Below are 21,115 nucleotides of genomic sequence, written 5' to 3' on the forward strand. Positions count from 1 at the left end.
TTGAGATAGGGAGATATCATAGTTTACCTTAAAATTACTCACTACGCCAAATTCCGCAAATCCCTGAATAAGAGATGCAATAGAGACAAGGGGATTGATCATTTATATCAATAGGTAATCTGCATAAAGGGAAAGTTTGTATTGGTGCTGACCTACAGTAATGCCTTGAATATCAAGGTGTTGACATATGTCAATCCCTAAATGTTCCATGGTAAGGATATATAACAATGGAGAGAGAGGACACCCCTGACGTGTGCCATTGCGGATCCAGATAGGATCTGAGAGGAGACCATTGGAACCGATCTTCGCAGAGGGGCCCATATATAAAGACACAATTTTCGCCATTAACTTAGGGCCAACACCGATCTGTTAAAGCGTCTGTTGTAGGAAGGACCAGTGAACCCGGTCAAATGCCTTTGCGGCATCAGCCGATATTAGGCATGCTGGAATATAGAATTTCTGGTAATGTTCCATTAGGGTAATTGTTTTAAGGATATTGTCCCTAGCCTCCCTACCAGCAGTGGTGTCTCCAGCTTTCATAATAATGGGGGGGGGGAGGGGGTCGGTACATGGGGGGAGTAGTTTTATTTGTGTGTGTGTGTGTGTGTGGATAGATAGATAGATAGATAGATAGATAGATAGATAGATAGATAGATAGATAGATAGATAGATAGATAGATAGAGATATATATATATATATCTCTATCTATCTATTTATTTCAAGACTAAAATGCACTCCAGAGGTCTTGTTAAAAATTTACCTTTGTTTTATTTTAAACTACACTGACCTACCTGTCCACCCTGTTCCCTACACTGACCCCTACACTAAACTACCTGATTCCTACAATGATCAGTACACTGACCTACCTGATTCCTACACTGACCACTACACTGACCTACCTGATTCCTACATTACCCTACCTGATCCCTACACTGACTTACCTCTCCACTGCACTGACCTACATGATTCCTACACTGACCCTTACACGGACCTACCTGTCCACTACACGGACCTACCTGTCCACTACACGGACCTACCTGTCCACTACACGGACCTACCTGACCACTACACGGACCTACCTGACCACTACACGGACCTACCTGACCACTACACGGACCTACCTGACCACTACACGGACCTACCTGACCACTACACTGACCACTACACTAACCTACCTGATTCCTATACTTACCATTACAATGACCTACCTGATTCCTACCCCCTCTATTGGGGGAGGGGGGTAGCGTGTCACATCCTCAGCTCAGAGGAGCTCATGCTGAGACCTGTAGTCTTTCACTTTTGGGGGTCACACCCCCCAAAAATGAAGGACTACAAGTTCCAACATTAACTCCTCAGATCTAAGGATGTTACTCCCTCCAAAATTGAAAGACTACAAGTGCCAGCATGAACCCCTGAGATCTAAAGATGTAACCCCTTAGATCTCACAGGTTTATGCTGGGACCTGTAGCCCTCTTTTGGGGCTTTGGTGGAATATCAGGGTTCTAAACAGACCCCTGTATCTCACTTTTGAGACAGGGAAAGGGACTGAGGACAGAGATTCCCCATCCCTTTCTCTGCAGCCTCAGCTGCACTGCACAGTGAATGAAAGGGAAGTTCTCTGTTTTGAGCAGCTTACCATTCATTTACAAACTGAAGCATAGCAACCCCCCCTTTCCCCCACAATAGCCGGAAGAAGAGGACAGAGGAAAGCTATCAGTCCTGCAGGGAGCCATTGCAGGGTGAATCAAGCCAGGTGGCAACCCTGCCTCCCTCCGCGCCCGGTCCGGCCGACTTCTCCAACCTGGGGCCCGGGAACTGGGTGCAGTGCTTCTTCTGCAGCTTTCTCCTGAGCCGAGAGCCAGGGACCGGTGGTGTCCCTTCCTCTTGAGAACCGAGCTGGGCAACGTGGTGTGGGACATACAGGTCAATATCACTTTCAGGTGCAGGCGGGGTGATCTACTGCACTGCGGCTCCTGACAATTAAATTAAAACCCTAGCCTGCCTCAGCGTATTGATGTAGAAGAGGTCGGGACTTTAATTGTCGGGAGCCGCAGTTCGGTGGATTACTCCGCCTACACCCAAAAGTGGTTAAATAATCCCCATTCCTGCCCATTATCGGCCCTGAAATGCGGACGCCCATGCTCCCAGTGTCAGTTTCATTTAATTGGAGGGGCACAGGATAATGTTGGGGGGGGGGTCATGGCCCCCTCTTGCACCCCCCCCCCCCCCCCCCCCCCAGTGACGCCACTGCCTACTAGGGGTAAAGCCCACCTGATCAAGATGTATGAGATCAGGAATCAGTGGTGTAAGCCTATTAGCAATAATTTTAGAATACATCTGAATGTCTATGTTAGTCAAGGAAATAGGGCAGTATCTACTGCACAAAGTAGGGGGGGTCCTTATCTGGTTTGGGCAATACAGTAGTGTGAGCTTTGAATGCCTGTGACAGGAAAAGGAGAGTCAGTAGAAACCGTATTAAATGTTTCGGTCATGAACTGGGTAAGAAGGTCTTGAAATGTTTTATAGAAGTATACCCCAAACTTGGGTATTTACAGTGAGAGATTGAAATGTAGCTGGAACATGTGCTTTTAATTAACAAGACACTGGTTACCGTACTTCCACTGGCTTAACTGCAGTCACCCCCTCACCTTGTTTCAGCTATACCTATGAGGAGTGTTTTGTGTTACAAGTGGTCACAGTCTCGTATTTATGTTATTTTCTCCTGATATATTTAATTGACTTTATTTTGATCAGATAAAATTTCAATGTTAGACCACACCTAAAAAAACAAAATGATGTACATCAAAGGAAGGGAAAAAGTAAATGCATAAAATTGAATGTGTGTGTGCAAAAACATAAATAGAATTTTATATTGAATACACACAGCTGTTTAAATGAAGAACAGAACACTCATCCATAAAACAGCAGCAAAATCCTGATAATTTTTTTTTTTTTTTTTTTTTTTTATATATAGTTTTGGATAGTGTGTGAAAAGTTTAGAACCCCTGTTTGATTATTACTGCTATCCATGTCGCCATTAGAAAGATTCCTCCTATTACGGTCAGGGTGACAATTGGTTTCACCATAAAGGAAGTGAGGGAAAATCAACAATCGAATCACAGACAAAAAATGTATATTGTTTTCACTTGGGCACTAAGTTAGAGGAAATATCTCTAACCACTTGCCGACCACAATAAGTATATTTATGTTGCGGCTTGAGAGTGGTTTACTGGGATTATGGCTGAAGCTATCAGCCGTTACCCCATTATTATTTTTTTTTTTCAGCCGGCGATTGTCTTTCTCAGCAGTCCAAGTAGCTAATTAGCCACTGGAATGCTTTCAGAGGCCTCCCGTCCCGCTGCTCGCCAGTGTTTCTCTGGCTTACTGCTTTAACCGGCAAGCCTGGGAAACGATCCGACGGTTCACGCGGCTGGCAATAAAATGAACAGAGACCAGATTGTCTCTAATCACCTCTATGATCTTTGAGAACTGAAGCAACGTCATAACGTCACTTCCAGTTTAGGGGCGAAGTTAACTGTTTGTTTTTTTTAACGCAAAAGATCACAGGGGTACCTTTGGGCAGCATTGTCAGTCTGGGGAGAGGGGAGTGTACTAGCAGATTTAGATACACTAACACATTGAAGCAGAACTCCAGCTCACACTTTATAAGCAGTTACAGCAAACAGTTTTTTTCCTGGATCGGCTCGTGTGTATGGCAGCCGATCCGACTGGAGTGTTCTGGCGGGGGGGGTGGGTGGGGTTCCCCTGGTTAAAACTCAGTAGCTTAGCAGGGGAGATCGTTGTACTAACGTCAGATCGTTAGTACAGTGGCTCTGACCTGAGCTGTCAGATTTTTGAAAAAAAGTGGATAGTGTGTACTAGGCTTTAGAAAGGAGAAACTGCAGAGACGCACAGTTTAGAGAAGGGATAGGCTGCAGGAACAGCAAAACATTTTTGTAAATATTTTATTATATCTTCATGTGACAACACTGAAGAAATTACGCTTTGCTACAATGTAAAGTAGTGAGTGTGCAGCTTGTATAACAGTGTAAATTTGCTGTCCCCTCAAAATAACTCAACACACAGCCATTAATGTCTAAACCGCTGGCAACAAAAGTGAGTACACCCCTAAGTGAAAATGTCCAAATTGGGCCCAAAGTGTTGATATTTTGTGTGGCCACCATTATTTTCCAGCACTGCCTTAACCCTCTTGGGCATGGAATTCACCAGAGCTTCACAGGTTGCCACTGGAGTCCTCTTCCACTCCTCCATGACGACATGACAGAGCTGGTGGATGTTAGAGACCTTGCGCTCCTCCACCTTCCGTTTTGAGGATGCCCCACAGGTGCTCAATATAGTTTAGGTCTGGAGACATGCTTGGCCAGTCCATCACCTTTACCCTCAGCTTCTTGTTATTTGGGTTGTTATCATATTGGAATACTGCCCTGCGGCCCAGTCTTCGCAGGGAGGGGATCGTGCTCTGCTTCAGTATGTCACAGTACATGTTGGCATTAATGGTTCCCTCAATGAACTGTAGCTCCCCAGTGCCGGCAGCACTCATACAGCCCCAGACCATGACACTCCCACCACCATGCCTAACTGTAGGCAAGACACACTTGTCTTTTGTACTCCTCACCTGGTTGCCGCCACACACGCTTGACACATCCGCTGGCGCTCCGGGTGTTACAGTTTTTGTTTCCCTGCAAAGCAGGGTATAAAAAAAGGGCACATCCCTTAGTAAAAGCACCTTACAGTAAACACACCAAGCACTGTTAGGCATACCTTTAACTCTTTGATCTCTCTAGATGTTAACCCCTTCCCAGCCAGTGTCATTAGTAAAGTGACTGAATATGTTTAGCACTGATCACTATATTAGCGTCACTGGTTCCCATAAAGTGTCTGTCAGACTGTCAGCTATACTATCACAGTCCCGCTATAAGTCACTGATCGTTGCCATTACTAGTATAAAAAAAATTCCAGTATATATATACCAATACGTTCAGGTAAACCAATCAATATATGTTTGTTGGGATTTTTTTACCAAAAATATGTAGCACATTACATATTGGCCTAAATTTATAAAGAAATTTGTTTTTGTTTTTGTTTTAAATTTGTTTTTATATTTATTTATTTCAGGTACTTATATAGCGCCGTCAATTTACGCAGCGCTTTACATATACATTGTACATTCATATCAGTCCCTACCCTCAAGGAGCTTATAATCTAAGGTCCCTAACTCACATTCATACATACTAGGGACAATTTAGAAAGGATCCAATTAACCTACCAGCATGTCTTTGGAGTGTGGGAGGAAACCGGAGTACCCGGAGGAAACCCACGCAGGCACAGGGAGAACATGCAAACTCCATGCAGGTAGTGTTGTGGTTGGGATTGGAGCCAGCAAACGTTCTTACTGCTAGGTGAAAGTGCTATCCACTACACCACTTTTTGTTGTTTTATAGCAGTAATTAAAAAATATTGTTGTTTTTTTAAAATTTTCCTTTTTCTCTCTGTGATGATCAAATACCACCAAAAGAAAGCCCTATTTGTGGGGGAAAAAAAGTAAATACATTTCATTTGTGTACAGCGTTGCATGACTGCGCAATTGTCAGTTAAAATAACAGTGTCAAAAAGCAAAAAATGGCCTGGTCATGAAGGGGGGAAATCTTCTGGAGGTCAAGTGGTTAAACTTTTGCACAGTTTATATACCATATATATATATATATATATATATATATATATATATATATATAATAAATTTTTTTATTTTTTTTTTCATTTCAGCGTTTTTGCTGGACTATTTATGCTGCATGTTGTTGACTTATCCCTCCTGTCCCGGCAGAGGAATGTATGATTTCCCCTTCCCTCTGTGAATAAGAAGGCTGTTAGGAAAGTGTGCAATATTTCTGTATTACACAAAGCCCCCAGTATTCTGTGGCTCATAGAATGATGCTTGTGTTCCTGCATGCCTAGACTGCAGTGTAAGGAGGAGACCGTGTGACATACTCTGAAACCTGTCAGCCTTTTTGACCACTTGTTTTAATGATTCCTATAACCTGTTGTAGTCCAGTAGGCTTGTCGCTGGCCTAGTTTTATGCCACCTTATTCTGTGTGATCTGTGGACTCGTGGTCTTTGGCTTTTTAGGTTCAGGCAAAATATAAGTCTCTCAGAAGATCTCATAAAGCCCAACACAACATTTTTATTTTGTTTTTAAGAGGAGAAAGAAGAATGTCTGTGTTTGTGACATCTCATGTTGCACATATGTGTAGGTACTAGCAGACATCCTCAGTTTCTTGAGCATGCAGTTGGCTGGGCTTGACCTATTTGACATCATTGAGTACCTGCCTGGAAACCAAAAACAGAAATCAGTGGATAAACTAATGCAAAGGTAACTGGGACCTTTATAAGAGCCACAACATTGAACTAGGCTCCAGCAGGACGCCTGGCCATAAACTGCTATTTTCCTGAGATCGATAGGTGCGGAGACATTTTCCCATCCTCAATATGATGGGATGCTCCCAGAGGGCATATTATGACTCCCATAACTCTGCTCCTAAGGTGTAATAATGATCCAGGCCAAAATTCAAGAAATATAAGCTCCAAGCCTTCCCCAAGCACTAAATACCTTTTCTGTTTTCTACACAGGTCCATGTCTGTCAGAATTTTGCTAGCAGCAGAAATCTTTCTGTACCATGGACATCTGGTGTGGGACCCTGGTGCAGGGTCAGTTATTGACTCTGCTGAACACATGAGGAAGTAACAATTAGAATCGTGGAGTTAACATAGTGAATTTGTTAGCTGAGTTTGTTAGCTTTGGTGCTTGACCACCATATTGGGGTGCAGCGATTGCTATCTGTATCAGAAGGCCTCAGGCTTTAGCATCAGTGCGTGTTTTGAGGATATCCTCAAACTCAAGGTAATCTAGCTACTAAGACCAGTCAGTGATACAGCCATGTTGCTGAGACAAAAGAAACAAACAATTCATTGTTGGTGAGAGGTAAGGACAAAGCTTGTGTCAGGTGTATACTTGGAATTGCTCATTAATAGATTGATCTGGAGTTGTGTGTGAAAGTTTATTCTCACGTGTTAACAGTTTGTTTCCTTTCCCCTTCATAGCGGCTGCCCCTGTGGTCCCCGAGTTGAGTAGTGACATCGACTCCAGTAATTTTGATGACATTGAAGATGATAAAGGGGATGTGGAGACCTTCCCAGTCCCTAAAGCCTATGCTGGGAACCAGCTGCCTTTTATTGGCTTCACCTATTACCGTGAAAACCTGTATGTATCATTTATTTGTCTGATTCTGAAATGTGCATTTGCTGAAAGATATCCACACATGTGTCAAATATGTTGATGATTTTATGGACAGAACTGTTTACCTTTTCTGGAAAAAGTGTTAAACCATGTTCCCCTAGTACTGGCGTTAGTCCACAAATTGACCAAAACTCCGATTCACCCCTTTTGCACAGATCACATGCCCAAATGCCCAGGCTTTCAGTTATGTGACTAGCACAGAAAGGAGCCTGGAGCAACTCTTTCTCCTGGAAAGGCAAGTTTTTAATCTTACTGTCTGTTCATCCCAGCAAGACTGTTAACATACAGTATATGAATAATAACATTTGTGTTTAAAGCCCAACTCCAGGGAACCTAAAAAAAATCTCTTTTGCAGTGAGGCTGCACCCACACTGCAAGGGTTGACTGCTTGTTTCTGTCTAAAGCTGGGGTCTTAAAACTTTCTAAACAAAGGGCCAGTTTACTTCCCTTCAGACTTTAGAGGGGCTAGACTGTGGGGCCAGTGGGAGTAGAAAATGTCCTAGCGTCAGTGGGAGTGAACAATGCCCCATCATTGGTGACAGTGAAAGGAATGGTGCCCCATCATTGGTGGCAATGAAAGGGATGGTGCCCCATCATTGGTGGCAATGAAAGGAATTGTGTCCCATCATTGGTGGCAATGAAAGGAATCGTGTCCCATCATTGGGGGCAATGAAGGGAATGGTGCCCCATCATTGGTGGCAATGAAATGAATAGTGCACCATCAATGGTGTCAATGAAAGGAATAGTGCACCATCATTGGTGGCAATTAAAGGAATTGTGCCCCATCATTGGTGTTCATGAGAAGAATAGTGTCCAATTATTGGTCTGTGAGAGGAATAGGGCCCCCATCATTGGTTTCCATGAGAGGACTAGTGCCCCATCGTTGGTGTCTGCAAGAGGAAAAGTCCCCCATCGTTGGTGTCTGTGAGAGGAAAAGTCCCCCATCGTTGGTGTCTGTGAGAGGAAAAGTTCCCCATCGTTGATGTCCGTGAGAGGAAAAGTGCCCCATCCTTGGTGTCCATGAGAGGAATAGTGCCCAAAGGCAAGCAAAGGGTTTGGAGACCACTGGTCTAGGGGATAGAAAAGTAGTTTCACCTACCCAATCCTTCAATTTCCTGGCAGTTATTCCCCCGTGATATGGTGCTATGGTGGTTGACTATTTCTCAGCGCCCTAACAGCCAATGCGGGGCTACTGTCTGCATCTGTCTTGATGACATCAGAGATCCTTAGACTGCCGGAGGATAGGGAAAGGGAGGCTGCAGGGACTGGTCTAGCAGCACAGAGGAGCTTGTAGGATCAGGTAGATAAAAGTTTACTACCAAGTCCCCTACACAGAAACAAGCAGTTAAACCCCCTGCGGATTTTTCATGTTTTCTGGAGTTCACCTTTAAAGGTATTGAGGCTTTACAAACGAGGCAAATTTTATAAGTAATTTTTTCTGTGGGAACAAGGGTGGGAGAATTTGTATACATATGCAGCGTGACTACCACCTAAATGGGAAAGTTTGTCTTTGAACAGGGTAGGTATTTCAGTAGCCTGTCCTGTTAAAAAGGAGCAAATGATCAATTTAAAGCTGTTAAATATTTGTGAAAAAGAAAAGGTAAGGCTGTAATTCTTTAGCTTTAAATAATGGCTAGATGAGTTTGTTGTGATCATGGATTGCTGCCTTTATGGCACCCCTAAACTATGTAGAGCCGCATAACTGTCCTGTGGCAAGACTTCTGCACATGTGTTGGACAGTGTTACAGGACGTGAATATATATATGCCTGCAAGGAGCTGCCAGCTGGACCTGCTCTTCGAGATGGTTGAGGCTTCCAAGGCATTCTGGGAAAGCAACAGTCTGTTCCCCTGAGGTTAGCGGCAGTAAACCGGGGCTGAATTCAGTCCTTCCTGAGTAAAGCTTTCTACTCCTCGCCTGCCCTGGATCATCCCATGACCTAAATGTTTAGAAACACAGGCCGTAATCAAAATATTTCTACACTGCCGTCTTTGATCCAAATTGTGCAAACTGTTTAGAAATCTGCCCTGCTATGGCCAAGTATTTTTATGAGTCTGAACTGTTTTAATGTCTTTCCCTCCTTTCTTTCTCCTTTTTTTTCCACAATTTTCACAGATTGCTGAAGGACCCTTCCCAATTCAGGGAAGAAAAGAATGCTTCTTTACAGTCTACAAAAGAGGTAATTGTTAGCCCTGTGCCTCAGGTAGTTTCTCAGTGTGACGTGTTACCTTAGTGGCTGGGAGCCCAGATATACAATTCATATTTTCAAGGAATCCAGAGAACTCTTTGCCCACTAGAACTCACAATCTTACCTACCGTCATTGTTCTGTAGTTCTTATTCAGTAACAAGTGTAAAAAAAAAAAAAAAAAAAAAAGATGTACAGAATGCTTTTCCCAGCCATTCACCTGCTGGACTAACTTTGGCCACTTTTTCTTTTTAATCATTTTCTGTTCCATAATAGCTTTACTAAAGAATATAAAAAAATACAGACAAAACCAGGTTCAGATTCCACAGTCCGAGTATCGCAACAAAATAACGTTCAACACAAATGCCATAAGGGAGCCATACATGGATATAGAAGGCAAGGTCACAGTGCCAGCAAGCATAGGACTCCTAGTAGTTCACAACGATGATCAGCATCACCCCCAAAAAAAGCCTTATGTAGCATTAGATCCATAGAAACAGGGGTAAGGAGTGTAAAGGCTAATAAAGCACAGGGATCTCATCACTCATAACAGACCTGACTAGGTAATTAATAGGAGAAATGGGGCTGACACTAACTTTTCAATAATTTTTATTCGATTTTAGGAAGGAACACATTACAAGTTATACACCACAGTAGTGATGGGCCAAACACCCCCTGGTTCGATTTGCACCAGAACTCCTGAACATGGAAAAATTTCAGACACGAACCCTATTAAAGTCTATGGGACCCAAACTTATAAAAAAAGTCCCCATTTTGAAGGCTTATAATAATATTATTATTATACTGGATTTCTATAGCGCCAACAGTTTGTGCAGCGCTTAACAAAATGAAGACAGACATTACAGGTACAATTTGGTACAAGAGGAATCAGAGGGCCCTGCTCATTGGAGCTTACAATCTATGATCCAAGTTATTGGCCCTAAAAGATGTATGGGTGCCCGGGTACTGCCCTGGGGAACATATATCAATGCAAATTTTATTTTTAAAAAATATCGTTTTGCAAGGATGCTTACAATGAAACAATAAAAATCTAAAATTCCTTTAAATACAGTGCCTGGGGGTCCCCTTAGTTTACCTGTAAAGTGGCGCATCTGTACCATGTATAGAACCTGCTGCAGCAAAACTGACCCAATATAAACAAAAAAAATAACATTTAAATTGATTTTCTGGCTGCAAGCCATTGCTGGCAATACAATAAATATACCCCCCCCCCTGTACATACAAGGCCCTTTGGGTGTAGTATGGATTTTAAGGGGAACCCCACTCTAAAAGTAAAAAAAAAAAGAAATGGCGTAGGGTCGCCCAAAATCCATACCAGACCCTTTTCCTGATCATGCAGCCAGGCCACATCCCCTTAACATGAGGGGGGGGGGGGGGGGGTGCTTTAATGAGGACATGGGACACAGCCATCTGAAGGATCACATCATTAGACTAGCAAAATTCCAGTCAACGCAATAGTACCAGTCACCATGACATCTCTGTCCATCAATATTGTTTCATAATGTTGCAGAAAATACCTGAACAGAAACTATATTTTAAATACATTGACGTTCTCCATGTTATGAGCTAATATACAAGTAAACTGAGCTCAAAAGAGACCCTCCTGGCAAAGTGGTCCAGTATTGCATTGAAATTGGGAATTAAAAGGAAACAACCAACAGTAGAGAAAATGGAAATGGTCAGCAGTAAGGCTGAATGTACACGGGACGTTTTACAACCTCCCCTGAATGATCTATCTTAACAGATAGTAAACGAAGTTTAAAAATGTCCGTTTTGCAGCATTTGCGTTTAGGAGCATTTTAAAAAAAAAAGTAATTAAAAATGTATCTATATTATAAACAGCTGTAAACAAAACGTGGATAAATGTGAGTTACCGCATTTACATGTGTTAACAAGCTGCTACAGGCATTTGGCATTTCAAATGCCTCTGAACATCCATCCTGAATGCATTTTTTTTTGCTTTCCAAAAAATGCTTCTAAACTCAACTGCCTAGAAACTACTATAAACGACTCTGTGTTACACGTACTGATAAAATAACACAGAGGAGAGTTCAGGGGCAGCTGAACAAAACTCCCAACTGATCCTAAACGTCCGTTTACCAGCAGCAGTGAACATGAAGCCTAAGAAACCAGCACATTCCCACTCCTACTCCCTGTAACTGCTCTATGGAAAAATTGGTGATTGGACAGTGAAGGACAAGCAGCATAGTCTCTCTGACACTCTGCTCTCCTGCTGTCAGCATGTCCTTGGTTGGTACTACAGCACACATATTCAACCTTTTTTGTGCTGCTTCTCCCAGTCTAAGCTCTGCTATACCGTGGATTTTTAGAAACTTATAACAAGTCAATTTCAGGTACTTGCAAACAAATTAAATAAAATAGATTTATTAATACAGAGCTGGATTAATGTGTGTCTTATATTGATCTAGAGTTCAGCTTTAAAAACGAATGATATGTCACATGGATGACAGCGCTACCACATATAAAAAAGAAAATGTTTGTTTATGCTTCAATTATGTGTATATTTCTATCCTTTCTTATGGTGATGCAAAAAGTGTGGAATAAATCGGTGTCTCTGCTGCTCAGCCTTGCAGTATCCAGTACCCACTAGAAAAGTCATAATAAAATGATTATATCGGTCTGGAGGCTATTGACCTAGCGGCAGCTGGAATATATCTGTGCCGTGTCTAGTTTCTGAGCCAGATAATCCAGGATATTTCCAAGGGGTGTCCATATGAACTCATATTCACATTCATTGAGTACCCTTCATATTCACATTCATTGAGGGCAGAGGAATGTACGTGGACACTCATAGCGAGTACCCAAACCCTGTCTGATTTTGTCAGGTAAGAGAACCTGTTCCTTTACCTTATACGTAACCTTGTGTGCGTAACATAAGCACGCTCCTATGACCTTCCCTTGTTACAGCATGCAAAGTGACTACTTGTTGGATCACTCCAAATATTTTCAAAAGTGAGTCTTGACAACCATAGTAGGATCTTCATCTACAGTAAACCCAACGTTTTTTTTTTTTTTTTAAATGCATTTGACAAATTCAAATTTTCTTATACATAAACTGCGTGTCCCTCTCTGTCTGTAACACATGATGTGTATTGTTCTCTCTACTATTCCATGTGTGTAGGAATCTGCACAGTTCCAGAAAAACATTCAGCAGCTAAAGGAGAAGCTCCAAAATGAGGTACAATCCAAAGAGGAGCTTGAGCACAAGTACAGGTGTGTAAACATTGCCATTGTATTGTACTACTTTACATATCAGAAGATTTGTAACTCGGCCCTAGTTCACACTGTTGCAATGCGGGAACCAGCATGATTCTAGTGCCAGTGCCCGCATCACATCTCCCTCGCAGGCAGCTCACACTGCCCTCTGCGAACCGCTGCGAGTGTCGATACAAAGTTAATGTCACTCGCAGATCGCAGTGCAAACTGTGAATTTGGACAGGGATTCCAGTGCGGGATAAAAAAGGTTCCTGCCGCATTTTTAGTGCGAATCCAATGCGAGATCAGCCATACAAAATGTATGGCTGAATTTGCATTGCACAGACACGGCATGTGATCTGCACAGCAATGCAGTGCGAATCACCCGCAATGTCTATGTTCGCAGTGGTGTGAACCCAGGCTTAAAGTGGCTGTAATGCATGAAGGTAAAAAAAAACTTTTGTGTGCAGCAGCCCCCCTGATACTTACCTGAGCCCCATCTCAATCCAGCAATGTGCACAAGAGCAGCGGCTTTGCTGGGTCTCTTCCTCTTCATTGGCTCCCGCTACTGTCAATCACAACCAGTGAGCCAATGAAAAGTGTTTTGAAAATAAAGAAATATATTACAACCTTTTTGCCTGAATGTGTGTGTATGTATGTATGTATGTATGTATGTGTGTGTGTGTGTATATATATATTTGTCCCAAACGTGGTAACATTTACATATTTTTAGTTGACTCTACTTCTGCTGCAGTAACTATTCTTTCAGTAGAATTATCATTTTTAATGTTAGTTTTGAACTATCCTCCTGCTAGTTTCAGGTCATGCCCCCATGTTCTTGATCTCAACTAAAATATCTACAAAATAAAAGTCTACAACAAAATGCAATGGTAAATTTATTGTAAGGCATAAATGACCATTTGTAATACTGTACTAAAAGTTTAGGGTTTGTGTGTTAATTTGTTTAGATCCATAAATTCTCGACTGGAGAAGACATTGAAGGAACTGGAGGAGGAGGTAATTGTTTCTTTTTTTCAGTTACACCAGTTTTAGTTGAAATTAAAGAAGAGTTTCAGCTAAATTAGACCCCATACACATCATTTGATTTTCTGCAGATTTTTGTCTTCAGATTTACAGACCATGTAGTGCAAGGGCCTGCCTGATTGCATACAAACTGAAACTCTTAAAGTTTTAAACTCATATTATATGGTTTTGGTAAATCTGAAGAGACAAAAATCTGCAGACAATCTAATAGTGTGTATGGGGCTTTACTTTTAAAGTTTTGAATAGAGTGAGAAAGGCTTAAAACCTGAGTGGTGAAAATATATAGGCAGATGTTTGAACTGTGGCTCTGCCTTATCCGAGGTAGGAGAGCAGTTCACATACCATCGCCAGATGAGCTAGAAGTTACCTGCTGTGACTTTGGATTTTTCAGTCAGCTCCTCGCTGCCTTCTTATTCAACAATAGAACCAGTGCATCCAGATCTGTGCAACTTCATTATAACCATGGGAACCCAACTTGGACCATATACCGTGGGAACAGCCTCTTGCTTTGAGCTTTTGAGCATAACAACCACATAACCCTACCCCACTTTGTTTGAGTGCTCGATTTTTTGCTAGTGTCCTAAGGTGATGGACTTTCTCTTCCTTTATGGAGAAATCACTCTTAATGACTTTATTACAGGCACTTTTAAGTACACAATGGGACCAGAGCATGTATGTAAAACGAAAATGTACTTAAAGTGAAGCAGTACCTTTTTTCACTTCTCAATGCATGTAAATACACTAGTTCTATGGGAAATCCTGGTCAGCTTGATATGGCATTGCTCCCGGTTTTTAACATTTAACAATGGCGTCTATGGGAAATCTTGGTCAGCTTGTCGTGGCACTGCTCCTGAACTATAGGTGACAGGGACACCAAACTTGGGGACCCAGGACTACTACATGGTCAATTATCTAGGCAAGCTGGCCGACCCCAAAATTGGATATGGTGTAGTCCTGGGTCCCCTCTTGGTGCTCCCCAAGTTTGGTGTCCCTATCACTTATGATTTGAGAGCATTGTCATGTCAAGCTGACCAAGATTTCCCAAAGACGCCAATGATAAATGTTAAAAACCGGAAGCAGCGCCATGTCAAGCTGACCAAAATCTCCCATAGATGCCAATGTGTCTGTACTCGCGAGGGTACGTAAAGCGAGGTATGCCGGTATTTTATCTTTGGATTCTTCAATCAACTTCACTGTCTTCTAGTACAATAGAAGCAGTGTATCCAGATCGATGCAAACTCGGTAAAACCTTGGGAACCGTATCCGGACCCCACACCGTGGGGAACGACCTGTATTGTTGCTTCAAGGAACTGGATCTTGCATGGGAACTCACCTTGGCACTTTGCAACGTGTTTAGTTAGCCACAGGTCCAGGGATGTAGTCCATCCTTATATTAAGTGTATATTATGAAAATTCCCATCCTAAAGGGCTATTATAGGAACAGAGGTCCCAATTGGAGTATATTACTCCCACTTCTTGCTCTGGTGATGACTCTAAAATGTTTGATTTTTTTCATAACTTTTTGTTTTGGTGGCAGTGGTCACCAGGACAGATAGGGAGAAGACTCTTTCCAGTAGGTTCACAGACAGCAGTGAAAACCTAAAAGAGGCTCTAACCCTTCTCCATGCTATACAAAATGAAAAAAAGAAACTATTTTGCTTTTACATACACTTTAACTGAGTGAAATTCACTCTGCACTCAGTCTCTGCTTTTTTTTTTTTGTCATTAGTAGTATTTTATCCGTTACATTTTTGTTTGTTCTTATTGTAGGCAAATTCTCGGAAGAACTTGGAGTCCACTAGTCGGCAGCTGGAGAGAGAGAAAGCTCTTTTGCAGCACAAGAGTGCAGAGTACCAAAGAAAAATTGAAAATGAGGCGGATAAGAAACGCAGCCTAGAAAATGAAGGTTTGTGAGCTACGATGTGTGTGCCAGATATGGAAGGAATGTGAAATTGCTAGGATCTTTTAGACACTTGATTGGCAGTGGCTAAGGAGGTGTGTAATGATCTGCTGGCTTTACAGCAGACAATGCTGGCAAACTCCATTCTCTGAGGCTCAGGAGAGCGCTTCATGCTGAGCCAGCCCAGAATTGTTGCCCGTGGGATTTCTAAATCTACATAGCTTGTTGTGGTACTCGACCTGAGCATCTTTTGCGCTGCTGTAGAAAAGTGCATTATAAGAACAGAGTGTGTGGTAGCCAGGGGCCTGGTTAAAACATTTTTCTAAATGTTAAAGTGGCACTCCACCCAAAAGGGGAAGCTTTGCTTGTTTGTCTCCTCCCCTCCCCCGCTGCCACATTTGGCACCTTTTGGGGGGGGAGTGGGTACCAGGTTTTGACAGGTACTCGCTGCCCCCCCTCCCCTGCAGCCGGTCCATTCACAATGCACAGAGCACTTCGCGCATGCACAGTAGGGAACCGGCTGTGAAGCCGCGAGGCTTCAATGCCGGTTTCCCTTAGTCAAGATAGCGGCACCAGTACCTGATAGCCGATTGAAAAAATCAGCTCAGGTGAGGACACCGCTGGATTCCTGGACAGGTAAGTGCCCTAATATTAAGCATCAGTCACTACAGTATTTGAAGCTGCTTACTTTTTTAAATTATTTTGGGAGGGGAGCCTGGAGCTCCTCTTTAAGTGAAAGCAGAAATCATGGTCACTATTCCCTGTCCCCTTTTGGGCTATCAGAAGGCAGAATGAGCCCATTCTGGGTAAACTCTGATATCAGAGCTTTTCTAGATCGATGACACCCCTGTCAATTGTGGAGGGGATGTGACGTCTTCCATCCAGGAAAGCTCAGAATCGTACCCATGGTGGACTTACTCTGCCCTCTAATAGCCCAAAAAGTGGGCACTTGCTCCACCATGCTTGAAGCCCCATTCCACAGAGGACTTCAGTGGAGCAGGGAGGCAGCAAAGGCACAAGGGATGACTATAGCTTTCTAAAGAACTGGGCTGCGTCAGTAGACCCTGTCACCTGACCCGTGTTAAGCTGGCCATACAATTTACGATCTGATAGTACAGTCCATGTGCAGTCTTCTTTAGATGTCCAAAACTGTGAGGGCCTTCCAAACAATCTATTCCATTAGTATCCAATCAAGCAGGTCCACATAGTTGTTGGTAGATCTAAAAGCAGTTGTGTAATCTGATTATAAAATGTATTTGTGTGTTCTGTACTCCAGTTCATGGTATCTCCCCATGTGTGGATCCTACACTAATCCACGAAAGTAGCAACATTAGACATATTGATTTAACTATTTTTAGAGTAAAGTCTGTGTGGAAGTAACCAAAGCCCTCCATGCATTAATATATGAAAAGACTAGATTTGCCCAAACTTCACAGATCGCACCATTTTCTGTTGGGGAAAGATAAGTGATACACAAAGTGATTGTTTGATATTTTTTTTTGTTTTGTTTTTGTAAAAGGGCTTTTTTCCTTTACATCACAGAAAATACTTTCTATTTTCTACAGTGAATAGCCTTAAGGATCAACTTGAAGACCTGAAAAAAAGAAAACAAAATTCACAAATCTCTAATGAGAAAATAAATCAGCTCCAAAGACAGGTGAGGTTTTTTATTTATTTTTTTCCTTTAAATTGAATCCTTTAAATTGAGTGGTCTGCGCTCATACTAGACATTTACTAAATGTTTACACTCATACTAGGCAACTAACTTTACCCCTTTATTCCCAGCTGGATGAGGCCAATGCTCTCTTGCGGACAGAGTCTGATACAGCCGCCCGTTTACGAAAAACGCAGAATGAAATGTCCAAACAGATTCAGCAGCTGGAAACAAATAATCGTGAACTCCAGGATAAGACGTGCATGTTGGAGAATGCGAAACTCAAACTAGAGAAAGATTACATCAACCTTCAGTCTGCTCTGGAGTCTGAAAAGAGAGATAAAACACAAGGCTCAGAGATCATCAGTGACCTTCAGGGTAGGGATATACACTGTTTAAAATATAGTCTTCTTCTTCAACTTTCATACAAACTCAGAAGTATGTTGTAGTTTGAAATCAAAATAAGTGGACTTTGCTTGGCCTGATATTTCATTTTTTTTTTTTTTTTTTTTATAGCCACGCAACAGGGACTTTAAACAGGCTTATATGCACTTTTCTCTTTTTATCTTAAGGCCACAGCCCCTAAATACTCCAAACATTAATATATTTATCTGTTGAAGTCGTTGGGGGATAGGCTTTATCCAGGGGGTCAGTTAGGTCTCACTCATGTTTGTTGTGGTAAATCAAGGTAAAATGCTTGCTTTACTTCATGTTTCCACTTTGTGGTGGAATGCGTTGGAAGGAAAAAAAAAAAAAGAGGTGCAGGCCAGGTTGTTTTTGTTTTGTTTTTTGGGTGGGAGAAGCTTAAAAATGGGCAGCAAGAACTCCACTTCCATCAGATAGTTTAATGCATGAATTCCATGACCACATGAGGATGCTGCTTTTGAATATTTGGACAGTACATCCTTGACTGAAGCTCAGCAATTCGAACAGCTGGCTACATGTTCTCAGTAAAGTTTTGTTTACAAATTAGTTTTTTTTTTTTTATTACATTTAGTAATATGTAAAGAGTGACCGTGAGGGATAATTGGCAGTTGGCTGTCTTGGCTGATGTCTGTCCTTTTGTTCTGTGCTTTTCTTCAGGTCGGATATCTGTTCTGGAGGAGGACGTAAAGAAAGGGAAGGATTTCCTGGCTCGGACAGAGTCAGAGAAGAGACAGCTGCATGAGCAATATGGTGTCCTGGAGAAGGTGACGATTTTTTTTTACCAGCATTTGATTTGTTGCATTATATACAAATTTAGTATCAATCAGCTTAAAGTGGATGTAAACCCGAAACATCAAAATTGAAATAACCAGTCTACCTCACACAACAAAGCAATAGAAGCCATCTGCTCCCAGTCTGGTCCAGAAAGGAGCAGCCAGTCATCTACAATCCTCTCAGATTTCCTACAGTAAAGAAAACCAACACACAAAGAAAATTTGTGTCACCACCTCTCCTCTCCTGTGACTGACAGACTGATTAGGAGAAATATGCATGGGCATGAAAGAAGGGGCGTGCGTCCCACGCCCCACAGCCAATCACAGATCGCTCCCATAAGGAGCTCCAGCCCCAGGAGACTGATGCAGACTTACATAGCAGGAGGAAGACACCTACACTTATCTGTGCTTATCTCAGAAAGCTGAGGAGGAGGGGGGAGAGATGCTTGAATTGCCATCATTTATCAGAGCCAAACAGCTTCACACAGATTTAACCCCACAGCTACCAGGGGGAGAGCCGAGCAGGTGGATACAATTAAGCCCTTAATGGCTGGGCACTTTTACTGTAATGCCCTACACTAGCTCGGCTCTCTCCCTGGCAGCTGTGGGGCTGTGTGAAGCTGTTGGGCTCTGTTGATGATGACAGTTCAAGCATTCCCCCCCCCCCCCCCCCCCATTAGCAGAGATAAGCACAGATTGTACTGATTTATGACATTTTCTCTGCTCCCTCCTGCTATGAAAGTCTGAATCCCCTGCGCCTCTATATATTAGTCTTCAGTAAGGATGACCTCAGGCCTGTTCAACTCCATGTGCCCGCCAGGAAGCTCACACTCCGCAGCGCTAATCACAGGCAGTGAGACATTTCCCAATCCGTGGCTGCACAGATCAGGAAATGTCTCACTACCTGTGATTAGCGCTGAAGAGTGACAGCTTCCTGGCGGGTACGTGGAGTTGCGAACACGTCTGAGCTCATCCTTAGTCTTCAGCTTGGCATTCAAGCTGAGTTGGTGTGATTGCCAGGGGAAAGGAGGAGCTTACAGATGGGAGGGGAGTCTTGTGATGTTAGGACTCCGCCCCCCCGAGTTTCGGCCTGAAGACACGCCCACGGACTGGAATTTTTCAGAGGGTTGTGACAGGCACAGGGATGAAAAAAATGTAAGTACAACTAATGTGCTTTTGATTTTTAAAGAAAGGACTAATGGGGCGTACACACGGTCGGACTTTTCGGTTACAAAATTCAGACGGACGCCGAAGGGTCAAATCCGGCGGACAATCCGATCGTGTGTGGGCTTCCCCGGACTTTCAGCTGACTTTTCCAGTCGCAAATCTGACGGACTTTAGATTTGGAACTTGCTTCAAATATTTACGTCGTAACTCCGCCGGACCCAGAAATCCGCTCGTCTGTATGCTAGTCCAACGGACAAAAACCGACGCTAAGACAGCTATTGGCTACTGGCTATCAACTTCCTTATTTTAGTCCAGTATACGTCATCACGTACGAATCCATTGGACTTTGGTGTGATCGTGTGTAGGCAAGTCCGGTCGTTAGAAAGTCCGTCGAAAGTCTGTCGGACAAGCTGTCGGACTTTTGTAGCCAAAAAGTCAGACCGTGTGTACGCCCCATAACACATGCTGTATGTATCTGTAATTGTTGAACATGAGGTTTACTTCCACTTTAACCCCTTTGCCAAAGAGCTTACGCATATATGCAACCTCTCAAAAATGGGTCTTTATCTGTGGAGCCTCATATTTGCGCCACTGTGTTTGTGTTGAGAGCACACTGCACAGCACACTCCCAGCACATAAACTGCGCTCTCACTGGGAGCTCAGGGTCTCCCACTAGCAATTGGGAACCAGGAGGCCTGGTTCCTGATCATCTGATTGCTTTGATGGCCTCTGGTTGGCTATCACAGTAATCAGTAAAGAAAGAAGTGTGTGTAAAAAAAAAAAAAAAAAAAAATTTAGGAAAACTAGCTAGATCAGGGTTTGATTGTAGGTCAGTGTTGGGGTTAGAGTTAGGATCAAAGGTCAGTGTATTTTAGGTTGGATAAAAAAATTAATTTAGTGTCAGTGTGCTTTAGGTTTGATTAAAAAAAAACAACTACACACTGTTGTTTCTGGGCTGTACTACGTGTACAAACAACACATAACATACAGATATGTGGTATCACTGCAATCGTCAGGAACAGGAGACTCTATTTTAGGTTGTTCTTTGGTGGAGACAAATGAAAGAGAAAGAACCATACAACTAGATCATAAAGGTTGCCACCATCCCTAAGACTGAAAAGTAAAAATACCCCCGCAAGAGGTTGATGGGACTTTAACGGCAACTGAGTAGTAAAAAACAATTTTATTTAGTACAAGAATAAAGCATACAAACTGACGAAATAGATATGTACATAAAGTGATATATATAACAGTGGAAAGCTAAAAAGATATACTGGTATGCAATAATAAAGATGCTTGTGAGGTCTTCCACGCTCTCCTACGCATTTCGGGACTGAGCAAAATGTCCCTTCATCAGGGGAAACTTGTGGGAAGAGTCACACCAAGCATATCAGTATAGGAAACTCATTGCCAAA

General features: G+C 42.6%; 1 protein-coding gene across 2 annotated transcripts in view; it reads left to right on the top strand.

Moving 5' to 3' along the window:
- ROCK2 (Rho associated coiled-coil containing protein kinase 2) overlaps positions 1–21,115 on the top strand; it is a 240,971-nt gene that overhangs the window by 171,011 nt on the left and 48,845 nt on the right. For both annotated transcript variants that reach the window (XM_073625371.1, XM_073625372.1), the window contains exons 9-16: positions 7,119–7,278; positions 9,429–9,492; positions 12,663–12,754; positions 13,705–13,753; positions 15,551–15,686; positions 17,246–17,337; positions 17,466–17,712; positions 18,418–18,524. In XM_073625371.1, the coding sequence (XP_073481472.1) occupies positions 7,119–7,278; positions 9,429–9,492; positions 12,663–12,754; positions 13,705–13,753; positions 15,551–15,686; positions 17,246–17,337; positions 17,466–17,712; positions 18,418–18,524 (947 nt within the window). The remainder of the gene's footprint in view (positions 1–7,118; positions 7,279–9,428; positions 9,493–12,662; positions 12,755–13,704; positions 13,754–15,550; positions 15,687–17,245; positions 17,338–17,465; positions 17,713–18,417; positions 18,525–21,115) is intronic.

Source organism: Aquarana catesbeiana, linkage group LG04, assembly GCF_042186555.1.
Source record: "Aquarana catesbeiana isolate 2022-GZ linkage group LG04, ASM4218655v1, whole genome shotgun sequence".
Classification (NCBI taxonomy): Eukaryota; Metazoa; Chordata; class Amphibia; order Anura; family Ranidae; genus Aquarana; species Aquarana catesbeiana.